Genomic DNA, 23,417 nt, shown 5'->3' on the forward strand with positions numbered 1-23,417 from the left:
CTGGCTATAGCTCTCGTTTCCCTTTTTCCCTGACTCTCAGTCTGAAGAAGGGTCTCGACCCGAAACGTCACCTACTCCTCTCCAGAGATGCTGCCTGACCCGCTGAGTTACTCCAGCTTTTGGTGCCTATCTTCGGTCTTCTTTTGCAATCCTACTACGGTCTGTGGGGGTCAGGGTTTTCTTCATTGTCAGCCCTTTCACCTCGACTTTAAAAATCTCAGACATTCCAAGTAAAAATACCACTTTGAAGGCAAGAAAGATCCCTTGTACCAAGAACAGAGGCTGGTTTCAAGTCTCAAGCAAATGAAACCAGCCAACAAAGACTAGCAGATGAAAAGGAAAAATAACTATTGCTGGACTTAAAATCCGTGTTTCCTGGCTGCCATTAAAGGCATCTCCAGTGATCATGAGGGGGGGGGTTTAATGGTGACCATCGGTGCTGTCTGTGTGGAGTTTGCACGTTTCCTATTCTTAAACTGCCCTTATTCTTAAACTGTGGCCCCTGGTTCTGGACTCCCCCAGCATTGGAAACATGTTCCCAATGTTGGGGGAGTCCAGAACCAGGGGGCCACAGTTTAAGAATAACGGGTAGGCCATTTAGAACGGAGATGAGGAAAAACTTTTTCACTCAGAGAGTTGTAAATCTGTGGAATTCTCTGCCTCAGAAGGCAGTGGAGGCCAATTCTCTGGATGCTTTCAAGAGAGAGTTAGATAGAGCTCCTAATGATAGTGGAGTCATGGGGTATGGGGAGAGGGCAGGAACGGGGTGCTGATTGAGAATGATCAGCCATGATCACATTGAATGGCGGTGCGTACAGGCTCGAAGGACCGAATGGCCTCCTCCTGCACCTATTGTCTATTGAGTGCATGGGTTCCCTCTCCCTCTTCCCAAATCCCAAAAGTGTGCTGGCAGCAATAGCGCTGTGCCATAGACATGACTCCAGAATAACTATACATGATTACAATCGAGCCATTTACAGTGTACAGATACATAAGGGAATAATGTTTAGTGCAAGGTAAAGCCAGTAAAGACCGATCAAGGATAGTCCGAGGGTCACCAATGAGGTAGATAGTAGTTCAGCACTGCTCTCTGGTTGTGGTAGGATGGTTCAGTTGCCTGATAACAGCTGGGAAGAATCTGTCCCTGAATCTGGAGCTGTGCGTTTTCACACTTCTGTACCTTTTGCCTGATGGGAGAGGGGAGAAGAGGGAGTGGCCAGGGTGCGACTGGTCCTTGATTATGCTGCTGGCCTTGCCGAGGCAGCGTGAGGTGTAGATGGAGTCTCTCTAATGGTGACCTTCAGACGATCTGTGAACGGACTTTACAGGCTTCACTCCGAAGACGCACAGGGATGTAGGTTAATTGGCTGGGCAAATGTAAAAAATTGTCCCTAGTGGGTGTAGGATAGTGTTAATGTACGGGGATCGCTGGGCGGTGCGGACCCGGTGGGCCGAAGGGCCTGTTTCCGCGCTGTATCTCTAAATCTAAATCTAAAAAAAATGTGTTGTCTTTCCGCTGACTGGTTGGCGCGCAGCAAAGACTTTTCACTGTTCCTCGGTACACGTGACAATAAACTAAACTCAATCGATCTCCCATCAAAACAATGGCAGGCATTTTAGAGGGTTACATTACTGTACTTGGCCACATGCAATATTACACTGAAGTAAATGTGCTGCCAGGCAGAAGCAGGACTTGTTCAGGCGTGCAGAGAGAGAATTACCTTGGCTGCATCCCAGTGTGGAAAAGCAGAGCAGGGGCAAAGCAAGGCCACATGCTGTGCCCATATAGCACGATCATTCTTACACGCTACCACCATTATGATCACAAGTTCCCAGGAGTAGAATTAGGCCATTCGGCCCATCGAGTCCACTCCGCCATTCAATCATGGCTGATCTCTGCCTCCTAATCCTATTTTCCTGCCTTCTCCCCATAAGCCTTGACACCCGCTCTAATCCTGAATTTGTCTATCTCAGCCTTAAAAATACCAACTGACTTGGCCTCCACAGCCCTCTGTGGCAATGAGTTCCACAGATGAACCACCCTCTGACTAAAGAAGTTCCTCCTCACCTCCTTTCTAAAAGAGCGCCCTTTAATTCTGAGGCTGTGACCTCTGGTCATAGACTCTCCCACCAGTGGGAACATCCTCTCCACATCCACTCTATCTATGCCTTTCATTATTCTGTAAGTTTCAATGAGGTCCCCCCTCAACCTTCTCAACTCCAGCCAGTACAGGCCCAGTGCTGTCAAGCACTCATTGTATGCCATGTCAACTCAATGTGACGATTAACTAGAGTATAGGTGCGGGAGCAAGCGAACAAAGGAAAGATAATGGTGAGACAAGGAACTGCAGATAAAGACACAAAGTGCTGGAGTAACTCACTGGGTCAGGCATCATCTCTGGAGCACATGGACAGGCAACGTTCTGGGTTGGGACCCCTCTGTCAGACTCTTTAGGGTGGGGTCCCTTCAGTCTGGAGGGTTTAGTCAGAGGGTGGTGAATCTGTGGAATTCTTTGCCGCAGAAGGCTGTGGAGGCCAAGTCAGTGGATATTTTTAAGGCAGAGATTGATAGATTTTTGATTAGTACGGGTGTCAGAGGTTATGGGGACAAGGCAGGAGAGTGGGGTTAGGAGGGAGAGATAGATCAGCCATGATTGAATGGCGGAGAAAACTTGATTGGCCGAATGGCCTAATACTACTCCTATCTCTTATGAACTTATGACCCGAAATGTCACCTAGCCATGCTCTCCGGAGATGCTGCTGGATCTGCTGAGTTACTCCAGCACTTAGCATCTGTTTTTGGTCAACCAGTCCTTGTATAAATAAGGAACTGCAGATGTTGGTTTACATAAAGAGTTGCAAAGCGCTGGAGTAACTCAGTGGGCCTGGCAGCATCCTGCTTTATTAGAATACTTTATGTCTGTTAAAGATATTAACAGAATTTTGAATTGTGATTTAAAAGTACAATCAATTACGTTTATAAAATTGGATGGGGTGGGCAAATGGAAAATAAACAATGAATGAAAATTCCTGTCATTTTTCAACAGTGTCCAAAAGAGTCAAAGATAGACACAAAAAGCCGGGGTAACTCAGCGGGGCAGGCAGCATCTCTCGAGAAAAGAAATGGGTGACGTTTCAGGTCAAGACCCTTCTTCAAGGTGAAAGTCAGGGAAGAGGGAGCCGAGGGATATGGACAAAGAGCAAATAAATGTAAGATATGCAAAATGACAGATCAAAGTCAGCAACAATGATCAAGGAAAGGTGGAGCTCACAATGGTCCATTGTTGGCTGTGGGGACGGTGATAACGAGTGGATACCAACAGTGAAACTCAGCAGGGCGACAGTGAAACCAATACTATGACTCAGGTGGGGGAGGAACGGAGAGAGACATAGAAAGAGAGAGAGAATGCAAGGGTTACTTGAAGTTAAATAAACCAATATTTACATCACTGGGGTGTAAGCTGCCCAAGTGCAATATGAGGTGTTCCTCCAATTTGCATTTGGACTGAGTTTGACAGTGGAGGACTGAAAAATTCTAAAGAGTCAACATCATTAGAGAAATTGTATTTTAAATTTGTTATTGCTTTGTTCAACTGACGTTTAAAAAAAAAATAGACAATAGACAATAGGCGCAGGAGTAGGCCATTCGGCCCTTCGAGCCAGCACCACCATTCAATGTGATCATGGTTGATCATTCTCAATCAGTTCCCCGTTCCTGCCTTCTCCCCATACCCCCTGACTTCGCTATCCTTAAGAGCTCTATCTAGCTCTCTCTTGAATGCATTCAGAGACTTGGCCTCCACTGCCTTCTGAGGCAGAGAATTCCACAGATTTACAACTCTCTGACTGAAAAAGTTTTTCCTCATCTCCGTTCTAAATGGCCTACCCCTTATTCTTAAACTGTGGCCCCTTGTTCTGGACTCCCCCAACATTGGGAACATGTTTCCTGCCTCGAACGTGTCCAACCCCTTAATAATCATATACGTTTCGATAAGATCCCCTCTCATCCTTCTAAATTCCAGTGTATACAAGCCCAGTCTCTCCAGTCTTTCAACATACGACAGAAAATTGAGGTCACTTTCCCTCCCTGTCTGAAGCCCTTCACTCTCCACTAAAATCCATGTGACCTGGATCCAGGGTTAGGTCAGACTCGGCCCTGGGCTTGAAGGACGATTGGCCCGGTGAGACCTCGGCAAGAATGACCTCCTTGTTTGACAGAACATGCCGTGAGTCCTGGACTTCCTGTTGTTTTAAACTGCCGAATACCTTTGCTTCTGTTTAGAACTGCTGGTACCAGCCAGAGAAACACAGATCTCGATGTCCTAAGGATCATTCGCACACAAATAACAACACCAGGAAGGACTGAAAAAGAACTGATGTTTCACCAGGTTTCAATGACTTTGGTGTCGTTTAGACATACAGTGCGGAAACAGCCACTTCGGCCCACCGAGTCCGCACCGACCAGCGACCCCCCTTGTACACTAGCACTATCCTACACACTTGGGACAATTTACAATCTTTACCGAAGCCAATTAACCTGGACGTCTTTGGGTTGTGGGAGGAAACCGGAGCACCCGGGGAAAACCCACGCGGTCACAGAGAGAAAGTACAAACTAATTCTGCTCCTATGACTTATGAACGGCACGGTGGCGCAGCGGTAGAGTTGCTGCCTAACAGCGAATGCAGCGCCGGAGACTCAGGTTCGATCCCGACTACGGGCGCCGTCTGTACGGAGTTTGTACGTTCTCCCCCTGACCTGCGTGGGTTTTCGCCGAGATCTTCCGTTTCCTCCCACACTCCAAAGACGTACAGGTTTGTAGGTTAATTGGCTTGGCAAATGTAAAAATTGTCCCTAGTGGGTGTAGGATGGTGTTAATGTGCGGGGATCGCTGGGCGGCGCGGGCCCGGTGGGCCGTAGGGCCTGTTTCTGCGCTGTATCTCTAAATCTAAAACTTACGACAATATACAAAAGCCAATTAACCTACAAATGCTTGCAAGTCTTTGGAATGTGGGTGGAAAGACATGCAGATGGCACACACTCGTTCAAAGTTACAAACAGAACTTTATAGATCATGGAACTGGACAGGAAAAGAGGGCGTGATCTACACAGAAGTTAATGTAATGTGCAGCAAATGTCACGAAGGCAACCACAGCCATTTTAAGCCTCGCATGGGGCAGAGTCATGAACTGAATAACTTGGTGTGTTTTATTTGTGGTCAAAGAGAGGAAATCGGAGCCAAATGGGGGGGAAGTGGAGCAACTTGCAATATCTTCATGAAATTATTTTACAGAGTTTTTGTGTAACTTCAGAAATATTAATGCAAAAATGGCGCACAGTGGTAGAGCTGCTGCCTCACAGCGCCAGAGACCCGGGTTCCATCCCGACTACGGGTGCTGCCTGTACGTTCTCCCCGTGACCTGCGCGGGGTTTCTCCAGGATCTCAGGTTTCCTCCCACACTCCAAAGACGTACAGGTTTGTAGGTTAGTTGGCTTGGTATAATTGTAAATTGTCCCTAGTGTGTTTGGGATCGCTGGTCGGCTTGGACGCAGTGGGCCGAAAAGCTTGATTCTGCGCTGTGTCTCTGAACCAAACTAAACTAAAAGAGAATGCAAGGACACAGCAAGTTGGAGAAGCTCTCTAGATGCAAAACCACAACCTCTGTAGTTAAGTTCTGTAGAAGGATCTCGACCCGAAACGTCACCCATTCCTTCTCTCCAGAGGCGCTGCCTGTCCCGCTGAGTTACTCCAGCATTTTGTGTCTAACTTCTGCAGTTAAAACAGATTCCCAATTAATTAAAAACAAATTCCTCTGAAGGGTCAGATTCTCACCCCGACCCTTCCACAAAATCCTTGCATGATTTTAGATCTTTTTTTAAACTAAATTCACTTCAACCTCTCTGGCTTGCAGAGAGTGAATAACTTTGGCTGCATTCCAGTGTGGAGAAGCAGAGCAGGGGCAAAGCAAGGCCCCATCCTGTGTTTATATATCACGATCATTCTTACTCGCTACCACCACCACGTCTTCTGAATGGGATGGGTCTCAAGCCTGGTCCCTTGCAATTAACTCGTGCCGGCAGCGGTAGAGCTACTGCCTTACAGCGCCAGAGACCCAGGTTCGATCCTGACTACGGGTGTTTGTATGTGCGGAGTTTGTACGTTCGCCCCGTGACCTGCGTGGGCTTTCTCCGAGATCTTCGCTTTCCTCCCACACTCCAAAGACGTACAGGTTTGCAGGTTAATTGGCTTGGTATAAATGTATAAATGTCCCTAGTGTGTGTGTAGGGTGGTGTTTGTGTGTGGATTGGTCGCTGATCGGCACAGAGTCGGTGGGCCGAAGGGCCTGTTTCCAGCCCGTGTCTCTAAACTAAATAGAGTATGTGCGAGGGGCCAAGTGAACAAAGGAACGATAATGGAGACAAAAGGAACTGCAGATAAAGACACAAAATGCTGGAGTTATTGAACAAAACTAAGGGTGCCTTTCGCCAGAAGTTCAAGGCGGGATGGAAGGACTTTAAACCGCAATACTGAGCAGCAGGGAACTGAACATTCTTCCCTCATGCCTGCTGCAACCACAGACCCATCCCCCATACTAAATAAATCATCCACGTTCAGTGTTTAATGCAGAGCCCTTTGCATTATACATGATTGATTTTCAAGTTAACACACTTTCCTTTGAAAACAAACTGCCCACTCAGCAGGGCCCAGCACATCAATGAGCTGTGTATTTGCTGCAATCACTTCAGGAACCAATGTCCAAAGCAATTAATTGATACAATTTTCACATGCAATCCTCTCTCGGAACTTTAGTTTAAAGAGATAGAGCGGAAACAGGCCCTTCGGCCCACCTAGTCCGTGCCGACCAGCGATCCCCGCACATTTACGGTGCAGCGGTAGAGTTGCTGCCTTACAGCGCTTGCAGCTCCGGAAACCCGGGTTCAATAGACAATAGGTGCAGGAGGAGGCCATTCGGCCCTTCGAGCCAGCACCGCCATTCAATGTGATCATGGCTGATCATTCTCAATCAGTACCCCGTTCCTGCCTTCTCCCCATACCCCCTGACTCCGCTATCCTTAAGAGCTCTATCCAACTCTCTCTTGAATGCATTCAGAGAATTAGCCTCCGCTGCCTTCTGTGGCAGAGAATTCCACAGATTCACAACTCTCTGACTGAAAAAGTTTTTCCTCATCTCAGTTCTAAATGGCCTACCCCTTATTCTTAAACTGTGGCCCCTTGTTCTGGACTCCCCCAACATTGGGAACATGTTTCCTGCCTCTAACATGTACAACCTCTTAATAATCTTATACGTTTCGATAAGATCTCCTCTCATCCTTCTAAATTCCAGTGTATACATGCCTAGTCGCTCCAGTCTTTCAACATATGACAGTCCCGGCATTCCGGGAATTAACCTAGTAAACCTACGCTGCACGCCCTCAATAACAAGAATATCCTTCCTCAAATTTGGAGACCAAAACTGCACACTGTACTCCTAATCACGGGTGCTGTCTGTACGGAGTTTGTACGTTCTCCCCGTGGGTTTTCACGAGATCTTCGGATTCCTGCCACATTCCAAAGACGTACAGGTTTGTAGGTTGATTTGTTTTTTTTATAAATGTAAAATTGTCCCTAGTGTGTGTAGGGTAGTGTTAGTGTGTGGGGATCGCTGGTCGGCAGGGGGCTCGGTGCGCCAAAGGGCCTGTTTCCGAGCTGTATCTCTAAACTAAACTAAACTAAAAATTCAACAACTCACTTTCCCTCGAAATATTTATGACATTAACGGCACTTCATAAAAATGGACTGAATAAACTTGGGAGTCTAGAGAGCAGAAGTCAGGAGTCTCGGCTGGTGGTAAAGGAAGTGAAAGCACTGTTTTGTGTGCTGATATATTTATACATGCCCGGAGGCTCGAACAGTCATCTGCAGCTGTTCAATCTGTGACTGCTGAACCCAAGGCCAAGATTGCTAATTTTATCAACTTTTCCCCCAAACTCCAGTATTTCAACAGCAGGGCTTTACTTTCAAGACAAAGGGCCAGTCTTGAGTGTCCACCTTGCAGAAACCCAGGCTTTAATGTTCCAAGGCAGCGCGGTGGCGCAGCGGTAGATTTGCCGCCTCACGGCGCCAGAGACCCGGGGTCGATCCTGACCGCGGGTGCTGTCTGTGCGGAGTTTGTACGTTCTCCCCGTGACCACGCGGGTTTTCTCCGGGTGCTCCGGTTTCCTCCCGCATTCCCAAGACGTGCAGGTTTCTAGGTTAGTTGGCTTCGGTAAAACTGGTGAATGCACAGAATCTTTTACCCAGGGTGGGGGAATCAAGAACCGGTGGACAGAGGTTTAAGGTGAGAGAAGAAAAAAAATAATCGGACCAACTAATAGGAAAAAAATGAACAGGACTGAGAGGCTGAAGTGGCAAAACACGAGCTCGCTATACCCGAGTGTTTCCAGCACCATCTTTTGGTTTAGTTTAGAGATACAACGCGGAAACAGGTCCTTCGGCCCATCGAGTCCGCGCCGACCAGCGATCCCCGCACACTAACACTTATTACACACACTGGGGCCAATATGTACAAGCCTGGGTTAACTGGCGTTTGCTTCCTCATACCTGCAATTAGCTCCAGATTTGTAATTGGTTTCCTTTGAAAAAGTATTGATGCACCTTTTTTTTTAAACCAATCAATCAGGTATTGAATTATGTGCTGCAATAATCTGGGTCTATAGTTATTGACCAAATATTCATAGCAAGCCAATTAACCTGCAGAACCCGTACGTCTTTGGAGCGTGGATGGAACCGAAGATCTCGGAGAAAAGTCACGGGGGAGAAGGTACAAACTCCGTACGGACAAACAGCCGTGGTCGGGATCGAACCCGGGTCTCGGGCGCTGCGAGGCAGCAGCTCAACCACCCTCTCATTCAGATTTCTATTATCCTGAGTATTTTTTTATTCTAACCGAACAATGAGAGAGGGAACGCCCAGTGTGCACACAGCTCGTGGTTCATCAGTATACATTCCACTTGACCACCATCACTTGGTTGCCATTTTGATTACCGCAGTAAATATGGTTGTGACAAATCTCAGTGGGGTGACTGGACTGGCGCATTTTGTTCTTCCAGTTTAATTAATTTGCAGAACAGGAATTATTAGGATGTTATAGAAAAGTGTTCTAAGCACCATTCATCACCACACTCAAACTATGTTTCAACAGGTTTTGTCACCAATCCGATCCATCAGATATAACACTAATTAGATTAGATATAATCAGGTTACTTCACAGCTTCAGAAATTTGCAATTGAGCATTAAAAATCACAAAAAAAATTGCCGAGGGTGTTTACTCGGAAGCTTGTTTAAATTATATATAATGTTTTACAAATGTAATGCTGCTTCGTTTTTAGATAGGCTCAAAAAGGTGGCACGGTGGCGCAGCGGTAGAGTTGCTGCCTCACAGCGCCAGGGACTCAGGTTCGATCCTGGCTACGGGTGCTGTCTGTACGGAGTTTGTACGTTCTCCCCGTGACCGGCGTGGGTTTTCTCCGGGATCTCTGGTTTCCTCCCACAGTCCAAAGACGTACGGGTTTGTAGGTTAATTGGCTTCTGTATAAATGGAAATTGTCCCTAGTGCGCGTCGGATAGTGTTAGTGTGCGGGGATCGTTGGTCGGGGTGGGTGGAAGGGTTCTGTTCCCGCACTGCATCTCTAAACTAAGCATTCTGTACACTGACTACATCAGGCCTCGTTCTTTCACCACATCCGTAGTTTAAAGAGAGAGATTGCGCAAGACTACCTGAACCACAAGTTAATGTGCAGAGAGGAGAGGAGAGGAAGTCGGGCTCTGGCCTAACGCGCCCTTGAAGTCGGCTGTAGGGGTACAATGGTCGACGGGCAAGGAGAGGGACGTGGGTTCACTGGTTGATCCGCAGGTCCTCGGGAAGCCGACGGCTGGAGGCCCCGCAGTAGCCTGGGGCTCGCCTGAAACAGGCACCGCTCATGACTACCAGAGCATGGTCTGGACTTTGGAAAACGGCGTCAAAATATGGCACCTCTTGCACGCGGGCTCGATAAGACTACTTCCCTACAATTGCCAATTGGGGATGGCATGGCAATACTCTACTGGACTGTTTGTAAGAAAATAATGTCACTGTTCTTAAGCTCTAGGAGCAGAATTAAGCCATTTGGCCCATCAAATCCACTCCGCCATTCAATCATAACTGATCGATCTCTCCATCCTAACCCCATTCTCCTGCCTTCTCCCCGTAACCCCTGACACCCGCACTAATCAAGAATCTGGCAATATCCGCCTTAAAAATTTCCACTGACTTGGCCTCCACAGCCGACTGTGGCAATGAATTCCACAGATTCACCACCCTCTGATGAAAGAAATTCCTCCTCATCTTCTTTCTAAAAGGTACGTCCTTTTATTCTGAGGCTGTGGCCTCTAGTCCTAGACTGTCCCACTAGTGGAAACATCCTCTCCACACCCACTCTATCCAGGCCGCTCACTGTGCACATGTGACAATAAAGCACCAAAGGTACTGGGATCGGGTTAAAGTCCATTCCCCTTTAATGTTTGGTTTTGTTTAGTTTATTGTCACGTGTACCGAGGTGCAGTGAAAAGCTTTTGTTGCGTGCTATCCTGTCAGTGGAAAGTCAACGCATGATTTCAATCGAGCCATTTGCAGTGTATAGATACATAAGGGAATAACGTTTAGTACAAGGTAAAGTCAGTAAAGTCCGATCAAAGATAGTCCGAGGGTCCCCGATGAGGTAGATAGTAGTTCAGCACTGCTCTCTGGTTGTGGTAGGATTGTTCAATTGCTGGATAACAGCTGGGAAGAAACTGTCCCTGAATCTGGAGCTGTGCGTTTTCACACTTCTATATCTTTTGCCCGATGGGAGAGGGGAGAAGAGGGAGTGGCCGGGGTGTGACTGGTCCTTGATTATGCTGCTGGCCTCGCCGAGGCAGCGTGAGGTGTAAATGGAGTCAATGGAAGGGAGGTTGGTTAGTGTGATGGTCTGGGCTGCGTCCACAATTGGCTGCAATTTCCTGCGGTGTTGGATGGAGCTGTTCCCAAACCGTGCTGAGATGCTTCCCGATAAAGTGCTTTCTACGGCGCATCAGTAGGTGTTGGCGAGAGTTGTTGTAATGTCTCGTTAAGTCACAAGGTTGCAGCATACCTGTAATATAAGCAGCATCTGAACGATTGAAGGCGGGACCCTCGCGCGTGGGCGCGTGAGAGCATCTTCCAGTTTCACGTTCAGCGTTATCACGTTCCTGAAATGTAGCAGAGCTATCTGCCGGACAGTGGGCTCCTTGCCCTGTGAATTACAAAGAAAGGGGAAAAAAAATCTTTCAGCTGGAAGAACTCTGTATTCAAATACAAGAGTAAAAGCCTTGTTGAACTACAGTGCGCATTTATTCCACATTCTGTGCAGTTATCATTTATTCCAGATTCTCACAGTGAAATGTGATTTGAAAACCTCACAGCACCTCCCTTTGTCCAAGATGTATGTAGAGGGGAGATGTAGGCACTGCTGGTGAATTTAAAAAACTTCCTCAATAGGCCACAGTATCAAATGTAGATGTGACGTACACAGGATGAATCATGCTCAAAATATCGGCAATCCTAACAACTGCAGGTCCACCACCAATTGTCCAGCAACTGGCGGTCTGGCACCTCCTTAAATCCGGACAAAATTCCGAGAGTGCACTTGAAATCCCACCCCCCCCACCCCAGAAGTCTCCCTGAAAATGCAGCACCTAGGCTGGGTGAGGCGGCCGATCTCGACCTCATCGGGACTTCCGTGCCGATCAGCGGGTCGAATCTGCCACCTGCGGCCGGGACTCTGAAACTCTGGCCCGGCCGGAGAGGGCGGATCCGTTCCCTTAGCCGACTTCCAGGGCTGGTTTTGTGGGCCGGTATCTTGGCTACGCCCCTCCACCCCCACCCCTCCTCTCCTCTCCCCTCCGTGACCTCTGTTGTCCCGACAAAGCCGACGATGTGGCCAGGCTCTGGAACCAAGGGTGCCAGGAAATCGGTGGCGGGTCTGTAATGCTGAACACCAGAGAGACAAGGACATCGGAGGTACCGAGGTATTTAGCTGTAAACTCCACATCAAAACCCAGCAGACATGACAGCCAAGCAAAATCCTGCGCAGAAAAAATGTTGACCTACAAACTGAGTATCCCACATTTAACAGTGGCTAAATTCCAGAATTCGCAGGATCCACGAAATAAAGGTCAAGGCATGTCTACAACTGGTTCATGGAAGGAACCATTGGGAGGCATCTACTGCTGGAACCGATGCATACTCTCACATCTGATCAAGATGACTTTGTGGCAAGGTGAAATCCCAGCCTGAAGTACAGTTAATGTATCAAAACAACACAGACTGGAGAGAGAGATTCATCTCCTTTAACTGGTTATTGAAGGAGAACACAACACCAGGAATAATAAACGCATCAGAGAAGTCCATTTGCTATAAATCCTTTGCAGAGATTAGTTTAGTTTAGAGATACAGCAAGGAAACGCCATTCAGCCCATCGAGTCTACCCCGCCAGTTGAGTCAGAGATACAGCGTGGAAACAGTGCCCTTCGGCCCACCGACTCCGCGACGACCAGTGATCCCCGCACACTAACACTATCCTACGGACAGGGGCCAATTTACAATTTTTACCATGCCGATTAACCTACAAACCTGCACGTTTTTGGAGTGTGGGAGGAAACCAGAGCCCCCGGAGAAAACCCACGCAGGTCACGCGGAGGACGTACAAACTCTGTACAGACAGCAGGGTGGCGAATCTGCGGAATTCATTAAAATTCAACAAAAGGACGTTTCTTTAGAAAGGAGACGAGGAGGGATTTCTTTAGTCAGAGGGTGGTGAATCTGTGGAATTCATTGCCAAGTCAAGGACTGTGGAGGCCAAGTCAATAGATATTTTTAAGGCGGAGATAGATAGATTCCTGATTAGTACGGTGTCAGGGGTTCTGGGGAGAAGGCAGGAGAATGGGGTTAGGAGGGAGAGATAGATCAGCCATGATTGAATGGTGGAGTAGACTTGATGGGCCGAATGGCCTAATTCTGCTCCTATCACCTATGAGGTTCTTATTTCACAAAATGCTGGATTAACTCAGCAGGTCAGGCAGCATCTCAGGAGAGAAGGAATGGGTGACGTTTTGGGTCGAGACCCTTCTTCAGACCTATGTGGTTGTATTCATCTCCATCCACATAAACTTTTTGTTTTATTGATGTCTTATTCTCAATGATATCAGATGATTCATTTGCCATAACAGTGACATGATTAATGTGGCGTGAAGGAGAGAAACATCTGTCACCGTTAATTGCATTTTAATTTTGTTTTTCACTTCAGGGAGTCAAGTTGTTTAATTGCTGAGTGTGATCGTTTTTTTGCTGAGCGATAACACTGTTCAGATTAGAGCCACAATATTGGCCTTTCCTTTTGAGGGAGACGTGGTCAGTTTAGTTTACTTGCAGGAAGTAGCTACAGATTGCAGATTAGGGCGGCACGGTGGCGCAGCGGTAGAGTTGCTGCCTTACAGCGAATGCAGCGCCGGAGACTCGGGTTCGATCCCGGCTACGGGTGCTGTCTGTACAGTTTGTACGTTCTCCCCATGGATTTTCTCCGAGGTCTTCGGTTTCCTCCCACACTCGAAAGACGTACGGGTATGTAGGTTAATTGGCTTGGTAAATATAAAAATTGTCCCCAGTGGGTATAGGATGGTGTTAATGTGTGGGGATCACTGGTCGGCGCGGACCCAGTGGGCCGAAAGGGCCTGTTTCCGCGCTATATCTCTAAACTAAACTAAAGATGCTGGTTCAAACCGTAGACACAAAATGCTGGAGCAACTCGGGGCGGGACAGGCAGCACCTCTGGAGAAAAGTAATGGGTGACATTTCGGGTCGAGACCCTTCTGAAGTTCAGAGTCTGAAGAAGGGTCCTGACTGGAAATGTCACCTATTCCTTTTCTCTAAAGATACTGTCTGACCTGCTGAGTTACTCCAGCTTTTTGTGTCTATCTTTAGTTTAGTTTAGTTTAGTTTAGAGATACAGTGCAGAAACAAGCCCTACGGCCCACCGGGTCTGCACATTGACACTATCCTACACGAGGATAAGCTGTAAGCGCTGTAAGGCAGCAACTCTACCGCTGCGCCACCGTCCCGCCCCATCCCATACGTCTATTATCACAATGTACAAGATCACATCACTGTTTAACAACTTGACTGATTAAGAAACAACATGCCTACCTGGACAGGGTAAAATATTGCCAGCAGCATTGGAAGAATGTCACAAAAGAAAAAGTCCCAAACCTCTGCCACCGTGTCCAGCAATTTCTGTCCTACATAAAATAAACGCACATTTCATGACAAAGGAAATGCTGTAATCAAACGACAGATTCAGACGGTTATTTTTCAAAATTCACCTTGAAATGCAAAATTCAGTTCAGTTTAGAGATAGATACAGTGTGGAAACAGGCCCTTCGGCCCACCGAGGCTGTGCCGACCATAGAATATTGTTCACACTGGTTTAGTTTAGTTGTCTAGGTTAGTTTATTTGTTAGCTTTGTTTGGTTAAATTTAGTACAGTTGTACAGTGTAAAAACAGGCCCTTCGGCCCACCAAGTCCGCACTGACCAACCACCCGTACACTGAGGAGAAACCTTTTCACCCAGAGAGTTGTGAATCTGTGGAATTCTCTGCCACAGAGGGCAGTGGAGGCTAATTCACTGGATGTTTTCAAGAGAGAGTTAGATTTAGCTCTTAGGGTTAAAGGAATCAAGGGATATGGGGAAAAAAGCAGGAACGGGGTACCGATTTTAGATGATCAGCCATTGTCTATGTGGAGTTTTAACGTTTTCCCTGTGACTGCGTGGGTTTTCTCCGGGTGCTCCGGTTTCCTCCCACACTGTAAAGACGTACACGTTTGTAGGTTAATTGACTTTGGTAAAAATTGTAAATGGTCCCTGGCGTGTAAGATCGTGCTAAGGTTCAGGGGTCATCGCTGGTCGGCGTGGACTCAGTGGGTCGAAGTGCCTGTTTAACTAGTTAATCTAGTTTTATCCCTGTACACTAGGGACAATTTACAGAAGCCAATTAACCTACAACCCTGCACATCTTTGGAATGGGGAGGAAACCTTAGCACCCTTGGCACGGTGGCGCAGCGGTAGAGTTGCTGCCTTACAGCGAATGCAGCGCCGGAGACCCGGGTTCGATCCCGACTACGGGTGCTGTCTGTACGGAGTTTGCACGTTCTCACCGTGACCTGCGTGGGTTTTCTCCGAGATCTTCGGTTTCCTCCCACACTCCAAAGACGTGCAGGTTTGTAGGTTAATTGGCTCGGTAAATGTAAAAATTGTCCCTAGTGTGTGTAGGATAGTGTTGATATGTGGGGACCGCTGGTTGGTGCAGATCCGGTGGGCCGAAGGGCCTGTTTCCGCGCTGTGTCTCTAAACTAAAACCCACGCAGGTCACAGGGAAAACATATAAACTCCATACGGACAGCACCCGTGGTCAGGATCGAACCCGGGTCTCTGGCGCTGTGAGGCGGCAACTCTACCGCTGCGCCACTGAAATTCACTGGAGTAAACTTACAAAAACTGTTTCTTTACCTTCATAAAATCGTATTTTGTCCCTCAAAATCACCATGCCTTTGGTCAGCAGCTGGTTCTATGGGTGGAAAACAAAACAAAACAAAACAAAACACAATGAAAATCTCCCACATTTAAGAACATTACAATTCCTCCCTTTGATTAGGAACATAGTTGGCAGGCATCATTCACATTCCTTTTGAAAGATCCTTTTGCATCAGGATTTGTGTAGGAAGGAACTGCAGATGCTGGTTTACACCGAAGATAGACACAAAATGCTGGAGTAACTCAGCGGGACAGGCAGCATCTCTGGAGAGAGGAATGGGTGACGTTTCGGGTCGAGACCCTTCTCCAGGATTTACTTGATTGAATGCATATGCTAACTGTATATGCAACCACAAGGAGCGTGCAAAAACCTTTATCTATTGCATTCCTCACAGCAGCATTCACGTTAAACATACATGGTGGCACGGTGGCGCAGCGGTAGAGTTGCTGCCTTACAGCGCCGGAGACCCGGGTTCCATCCCAACTTCGGGTGCTGTCTGTACAGAGTTTGTACATTCTCCCCGTGACCTGCGTGGGTTATCTCCGAGATCTTCGGTTTCCTCCCACACTCCAAAGACGTGCAGGTTTGTAAGTTAGCTGGCTTGATATAAGTGTAAATTGTCCCTAGTGTAGTGTTAATGTGTGGGGATCGCTGGTCGGTGTGGACTCAACGGGCCTATTTCCGTGCTGGATCTCTAAACATAAACATCATTAATAGCATTGATCATATTATTAGTTTAGGGATACAGCGCGGAAACAGGCCCTTTGGCCCACCGAGCCCGAGCTGACCAGCGATCCCCGCACACTAACACTATCCTACAGGGGCAAAATATTCAGCAGCAAAGCACATCGTTAATCAGGTTGTGTGCGAGGATTTGTGCTAATTGGGGTTTCTGAAAGAGTCAGATTTGGAGCTTAGATGAGGCTCAGCACTGTGCCACAGTGTGAGGGAACATCAGTTAAACTCAAGAAGGGTCCCCACCCGAAACATCACCTGTCCACAGATGCTGCCTGATTCAGTGAGGTTCTCCGCCACTTTGTGTTTAGTTTAGTCCAGAGATACAGCGTGGAAACAGGCCCTTCGGCCCACCGGGTCCGCGCCGACCAGCGATCCCCGCACATTAACACTATTCTACACACACTAGGGACAATTTTTACATTTATTAAGCCATTTAACCTACAAACCTGTATGTCTTTGGAGTGTGGGAGGAAACCGAAGATCTCGGTGAAAACCCACGCGGTCACGGGGAGAACGTACAAACTCCGTACAGACGGCGCCCGTAGTCGGAGTCAAACCCGGGTCTCCGGCGCTGCAAGGCCGCAATTCTACCGCTGCGCCACCGTGTTCTATGCAAGATTTCAGCATCTGCAGTTCCTTGTGTCGATCAGTGGAACAGCAATAGATTTCACAGGTGAAAAAGAAAATCAGGATGGAACCCGGGTCTCTGGTGCTGCCATCCCACGAACAATCCCACAGCCCTCAAACGTACCGCCCTTCAGAACTCAGGTGGCTTTTTGCACAACCTATCCTTTTTTTAGTATGCCTATATTTTAAGGAGATACAGCATGGAAACAGGCCCTTCGGCCCACTGAGTCCACACTCACCATCGATCACCCGTTCACACTAGTTCTATGTTATCCCACTTTTGCATCTACTCCCTGCACACGAGGGGCAATTTACAGAAGCCAATCAACCTACAAACCTGAACGTCTTTGGAGTGTGGGAGGAAACCGGAGCACCCGGAGGAAACCCAAGAGGTCACAGGGAGAACGTGCAAACTCGCATACAGATAGCACCTGAAGGCAGGATTGAACCTGGGTCTCTGGCGCTGTAAGGCAGCAGCTTGACTCTCTGCGCCACCGTGCCGCCCAATGTTGACTTTCAACTGCTTGTTGCACCTGAATGTTAATCTTTATTGATGCGTCTATTAGGAAAACCAGACCCCTTTGAACACCATAACCTTTCAACATCTTAGTTTAGTTTAGTTCAGAGATACAGCGCAGAGACAGATCCTTCGGCCCACCCAGTCCACGCACACCAGCGATCCCCGCGCACTAACGCTATCCTACACACACTCAGGATGATTTACTTTTATAGCAAGCCAATTAACCTACACACCCGAACGTCTTTGGAGTGTGGGAGGAAACCGGAGATCCCGGAGAAACCCACGCAGGTCACGGAGAGAACGTACAAACTCCGTACAGACAGTACCTGTAGTCGGGATCGAACCCGGGTCGCCGGCGCTGTAAGGTAGTAACTCTACTGCTAATCCACCACTTATCACTTTAAAAGGAAACTCTGCCTTTCCATTAATCCGGACAAAGTGCTCGGCCTCATATTTTCCCCTCACTATAATCCTTCTGCCACAACCTCCTTTCTCCTTGCTACGTTCCATCAATGTCTTCACCTATTAGTGAGGCTATCTAAACTGTATCTGCCTCACAGCCCACAAGACCAGACAGCTTTGTGATATATAGCCCTCTCATCCAAACCACTGATGTGTACTGTAAATATCTGGAGCACTTGTAACACCCCGGAGTTCACAGCCTCCTAACTTGAAATTAAAGTAAAGTCGCTGCCTTACAGCGCCGGAGACCCAGGTTCAATCCCAACTATGGGCGCTGTCCGTACAGAGCTTGTACGTTCTCCCCGTGACCTGCCTGGGTTTTCTCCGAGATCTTCAGTTTCCTCCCACGCTCCAAAGACGTACAGGTTTGTAGGTTAATTGGCTTGTTTATAAACGTAAATTGTCCCGAGAGTGTGTGTGTGTAGGATAGTGTTAGTGTGCGGGGATCGCTGGTCGGTGCGGGCTTGGTGGGCGGAAGGGCCGTATCTCTAAACTAAGCTAAACTACACATTGAAGGTGCAAGGTAAAGATAATGGAGCTCAAAATCATCATGGAAACATCTGCATTGTGCTCCTCATTGACTCCGTTTCCCCCCGTCAGTAACCATGGATACACTTCACCGAGGTTGCCAATTGTTATCTGCCCCAGATAAAGCTGTTAATATGTTCACAAAGATAAAAATCCTCCCTTAAACAACGACCTAGTTTCCTGAGCCTTGTTTTAAAACAAAAATTGTGTTTGGGCACCCTTCTATTAGCTATGTCTAAGGTTCAGGGTGGAGGAGGAATATTTTGCAGTTAATTGCTCTATTTCTGAGCCTACATTTGCGTTCTGTAAGTGTCTATCCAAGGAAATTCCACTCGCCAAATGTAAAAACAATTCTAAAAGGCGCTTCTGGAATTTCTAATGCATAGACACATTTTTAGTTTAGTTTCGAGATACAGCGCGGAAACAGGCCCATCGGCCCACCGAGTCTCTGTGCTGAGCAGCCAGCGATCACCCCGTACACTAGCACTGTCCTACACACTAGGAACAATTTACAATTTTCACTGAAGCCAGTTAACCTACAAACCTGCACGTCCTTGGAGTGTGAGAGGAAACCGGAGCACCCGGAGAAAACTTACGCGGACAAAGGAAGAACGTACAAACTCCGTACAGACAGCGCCCTTAGTCAGGATCGAACCCGGGCCTCTGGCGCTGTGAGGCAGCAACTCTACCGCCGCGCCACCGTGCCGCCCTTCCTCGCGACATTTTTGTACTGTTCAATGTTTGTTTCATTTAGCAATGGAAGTGTAACAAACTTGGTGCCTTCAGGAACAGCGCTGCATTTAGTCGAGACACAAGGAACTGCAGATGCTGGTTTGCAAAAAATAGACAAAAGTGCTGGAACGGGAGAGTCCCAAACCAGAGAGCACGGCCTCAGAATAAAAGGACGTACCTTTAGAATGACGATGAGGAGGAATTTCTTTAGCCAGAGGGTGGTGAATCGGTGGCTAAGACATTGAGTATTTTTAAAGAGGAGATTGATAGGTTCCTGATGTGTCAGGGCCACAAAGGTTGCGGGGAGAAGGCAGGAGAATGGGGCTGGCAGGGGAGAGTAGACCCAATGGAATGGCAGAGTAGACCCAATGGGCCGAATGGCAGAGTAGACCCAATGGAATGGCAAAGTAGACCCAATGGAATGGCAGAGTAGACCCAATGGGCCGAATGGCAAAGTAGACCCAATGGGCCGAATGTCCCAATTCTCAGCAGATCAGGCAGCATCTCTGGTGTACATGGATAGTCAATCTTTTAGGTCAGGATCCTTCTTCAGACCAAAAATAACTACTATTTATTTGTTTAATCCGAACAACTTTGAAGGTTAGGTTTCGTGGCCTTCAGAGGTGGTCTGGTTTGCCATTCTGCCTCTACCCACTAGAGACTGATGGACTCGGCGAATGGAATAGGAATACGGCCTTCTCTATCTGCCAGTCTGAAGAAGGGTTTCCTACCCGAAACATTACCTATTCCTTTTCTCCAGAGATGCTGCCTGACCCGCTGAGTTACTCAAGCATTTTGTGTTAATCTTCAGTATAAACAGCATCTGCAGTTCCAGTCCTCGTGGTATGTATTCTCTAACTTTAAGTAACCCTTGCAGCTCCTCTTTCTCTGTGCCAGCTTCACCGTCGCCTTGTTGAGCCTCATTGTCTGTAACTCGTTTTCACCTAGCTCGCAACTAACAATGGCCTGTTTCCTTTATCATCGTTACTTTCTTTGCACATCTTTCATTCACTTGTTCTATGTCTCTCCACATCACCGTCTCCATCATGTTTCCCTCTCCTCTGACTCTCAGCCTGAAGAAGGACCTCGACCCAAATGGTATTGGGGGTAGGGTACTGACATGGATAGAAAATTGGTTGACAGACAGAAAGCAAAGAGTGGGGATAAATGGGTCCCTTTCGGAATGGCAGGCAGTGACCAGTGGGGTACCGCAAGGTTCGGTGCTGGGACCCCAGCTATTTACGATATACATTAATGACTTAGATGAAGGGATTAAAAGTACCATTAGCAAATTTGCAGATGATACTAAGCTGGGGGGTAGTGTGAATTGTGAGGAAGATGCAATAAGGCTGCAGGGTGACTTGGACAGGTTGTGTGAGTGGGCGGATACATGGCAGATGCAGTTTAATGTAGATAAGTGTGAGGTTATTCACTTTGGAAGTAAGAATAGAAAGGCAGATTATTATCTGAATGGTGGCAAGTTAGGAAGAGGGGATGTTCAACGAGATCTGGGTGTCCTAGTGCATCAGTCACTGAAAGGAAGCATGCAGGTACAGCAGGCAGTGAAGAAAGCCAATGGAATGTTGGCCTTCATAACAAGAGGAGTAGAGTATAGGAGCAAAGAGGTCCTTCTACAGTTGTACCGGGCCCTGGTGAGACCGCACCTGGAGTACTGTGTGCAGTTTTGGTCTCCAAATTTGAGGAAGGATATTCTTGCTATTGAGGGCGTGCAGCGTAGGTTCACTAGGTTAATTCCCGGAATGGCGGGACTGTCGTATGTTGAAAGGCTGGAGCAATTAGGCTTGTATACACTGGAATCTAGAAGGATGAGGGGGGATTTTATTGAAACATATAAGATAATTAGGGGATTGGACACATTAGAGGCAGGAAACATGTTCCCAATGTTGGGGGAGTCCAGAACAAGGGGCCACAGTTTAAGAATAAGGGGTAGGCCATTTAGAACGGAGATGAGGAAGAACTTTTTCAGTCAGAGAGTGCTGAAGGTGTGGAATTCTCTGCCTCAGAAGGCAGTGGAGGCCAGTTCGTTGGATGCTTTCAAGAGAGAGCTGGATAGAGCTCTTAAGGATAGCGGAGTGAGGGGGTATGGGGAGAAGGCAGGAACGGGGTACTGATTGAGAGTGATCAGCCATGATCGCATTGAATGGCGGTGCTGGCTCGAAGGGCTGAATGGCCTACTCCTGCACCTATTGTCTATTGTCTATTGTCACCCATTCCTTCTCTCCAGAGATGCTGTCTGACCCGCAGAGTTACTCCAGCATTTTGTGCCTGTCTTCCGTATAAACCAGTACCTGCAGTTCCTTCCTACACATTCTGTCTGCTTTCCACTGAGGTATGCCGACTTTGAAGACGTTCCCCCCCCCCCCCCCCCCCTCTCTGACAGGAGGTCGGCACCACCCTCTCTCACTGCTCCCCCTCTGAAGATCACCTCTACCCCAGGCAACAATGGGCCATTACAGAGCCCACTCATCTCGAGGCCCAGTTTTAGATTAGAGATACAGTTTAGAGATACAGCGCGGAATCAATAGACAATAGGTGCAGGAGTAGGCTATTCGGCCCTTCGGCCCTTTGGCCAACCGGGTCAGCGCAGACCAGCGATCCCCGCACATTAACACCATCCTATACCCACTAGGGACAATTTTTACGTTTACCAAGCCAATTAACCTACAAACCTGCACGTCTTTGGAGTGTGGGAGGAAACCGAAGATCTCGGAGAAAACCCATGTGGGTCACGGGGTGAACGTGCAAACTCCGTACTGACGGCGCCCGTGGTCGGGATGGAATCCGGGTCTCTGTCAGGCAGCAACTCTACCGCTGCGCCACCGTGACTGTTTTGTTCTGGTCGTCTCTATCTTTCTGTCTGAAGAAGGTTTGACCCGAACCTGTTCCATTTCTCCAGAGATGCTGCCTGGCCCGCTGAGTTACTCCAGCATTTTATGTCTACCTTCAATATAAACCAGCATCTGCAGTTCTTTCCCTACAAAACCTACAAACCTGTACATCTTTCGAGTCTGGGTTAAAACGGAAGATTTCAGAGAACGCCCATGTGGTCACGGGGAGAAGGTACAAACTCCGTACAGATAACACCCGTAGTCAGGATCAAACCCGGGTCTCTGGCACTGCACCACCGTGCCACCCCACTTGCTAGGATTTGTAATCAGGATAGGCATTCATTTTCATCTCAATTAAGCAATGTTATGGAATCTGGCCACAAACAGCTACATGGAGTTAGACTGCAGGTCAATTCTTATCTCATCCAAAGTGGACAGGCACAAAGTGCTGGAGCAACAGATATAAAAAGCTGGAGTAACTCAGGAAACGAGCAGGTGACGTTTCAGGCCGAGACTCTTCCTCAGACTGAGATTCAGGGGAAAGAGGAACGAGTGATATAGACGGAACAAATGAATGGAAGATGTGTGAAAAAACAATAATCAAGGAGATGTGGAGCCCACAATGGTCCATTGTTGGCTGTGGGCTAGGTGATACCGAGCTGTACAGACCGTGAAACTCAACAGGACGACAGTGAAACTAGTACAACAACGAGGGTGGGGGAGGGACGGAGAGAGAGGGAAAGCAAGGGTTACTTAAAGTTAGAGAAATCAATATTCATACCGCTGGGCTGTAAGCAGATAGTAGTGATCAGTGACGAGCTACTCGTGGAGTGATACAGCAGGGAAACAGGAAAAGGTTACCCCTCAGATTCCTGTTAAATCTTTTTCCCCCATTCACCTTAAACCTACTCGTCTAGTCTAAAACAACTAGTAATCGCCAGCTGGTATCATCCACTTTAATGTGAATTATATTCTCTTTCCATCTCCCCCCCCCCCAACCCCACCCTGACGGCTCCCCCACCACCTCTGGGCACGCTCAAATTCAAACATGGTTGATCAGTACCAAACAATTTGTTTTAACCATCTGCTTTGAAACTTAGGCTGCTAACGAAAAAATGTTGGAACAACTCCCAAAGATCTTTATATTTGAATTGAATAGTTGGCCTTGGATAGACCTGTGACAAATTCAGCCATTGTTGCAACAGTTCCGTACAGCTGAGCTAATGTACGAGTTATTCCAGTGAAGCTGCCTCAGGATCTCACGTGTGGTGACAGAATTCAAGGAACTACTACCTCTTGTAACTGTTTGCTGCTCAGA

At 47.7% G+C, this 23,417-nt stretch overlaps 1 protein-coding gene across 1 annotated transcript in view; it reads right to left on the reverse strand.

Annotated features, from left to right (window-relative positions):
* Positions 1-23,417, reverse strand: part of LOC144603537 (proline-rich protein 5-like) — a 76,749-nt gene that overhangs the window by 15,225 nt on the left and 38,107 nt on the right. Inside the window, 3 exon segments of the mRNA XM_078416890.1 lie at positions 11,169-11,309; positions 14,258-14,349; positions 15,619-15,676. Of these exon segments, the coding sequence (XP_078273016.1) occupies positions 11,169-11,309; positions 14,258-14,349; positions 15,619-15,676 (291 nt within the window).

Source organism: Rhinoraja longicauda, chromosome 20 (genome assembly GCF_053455715.1).
Source record: "Rhinoraja longicauda isolate Sanriku21f chromosome 20, sRhiLon1.1, whole genome shotgun sequence".
Taxonomy (NCBI): domain Eukaryota; kingdom Metazoa; phylum Chordata; class Chondrichthyes; order Rajiformes; family Arhynchobatidae; genus Rhinoraja; species Rhinoraja longicauda.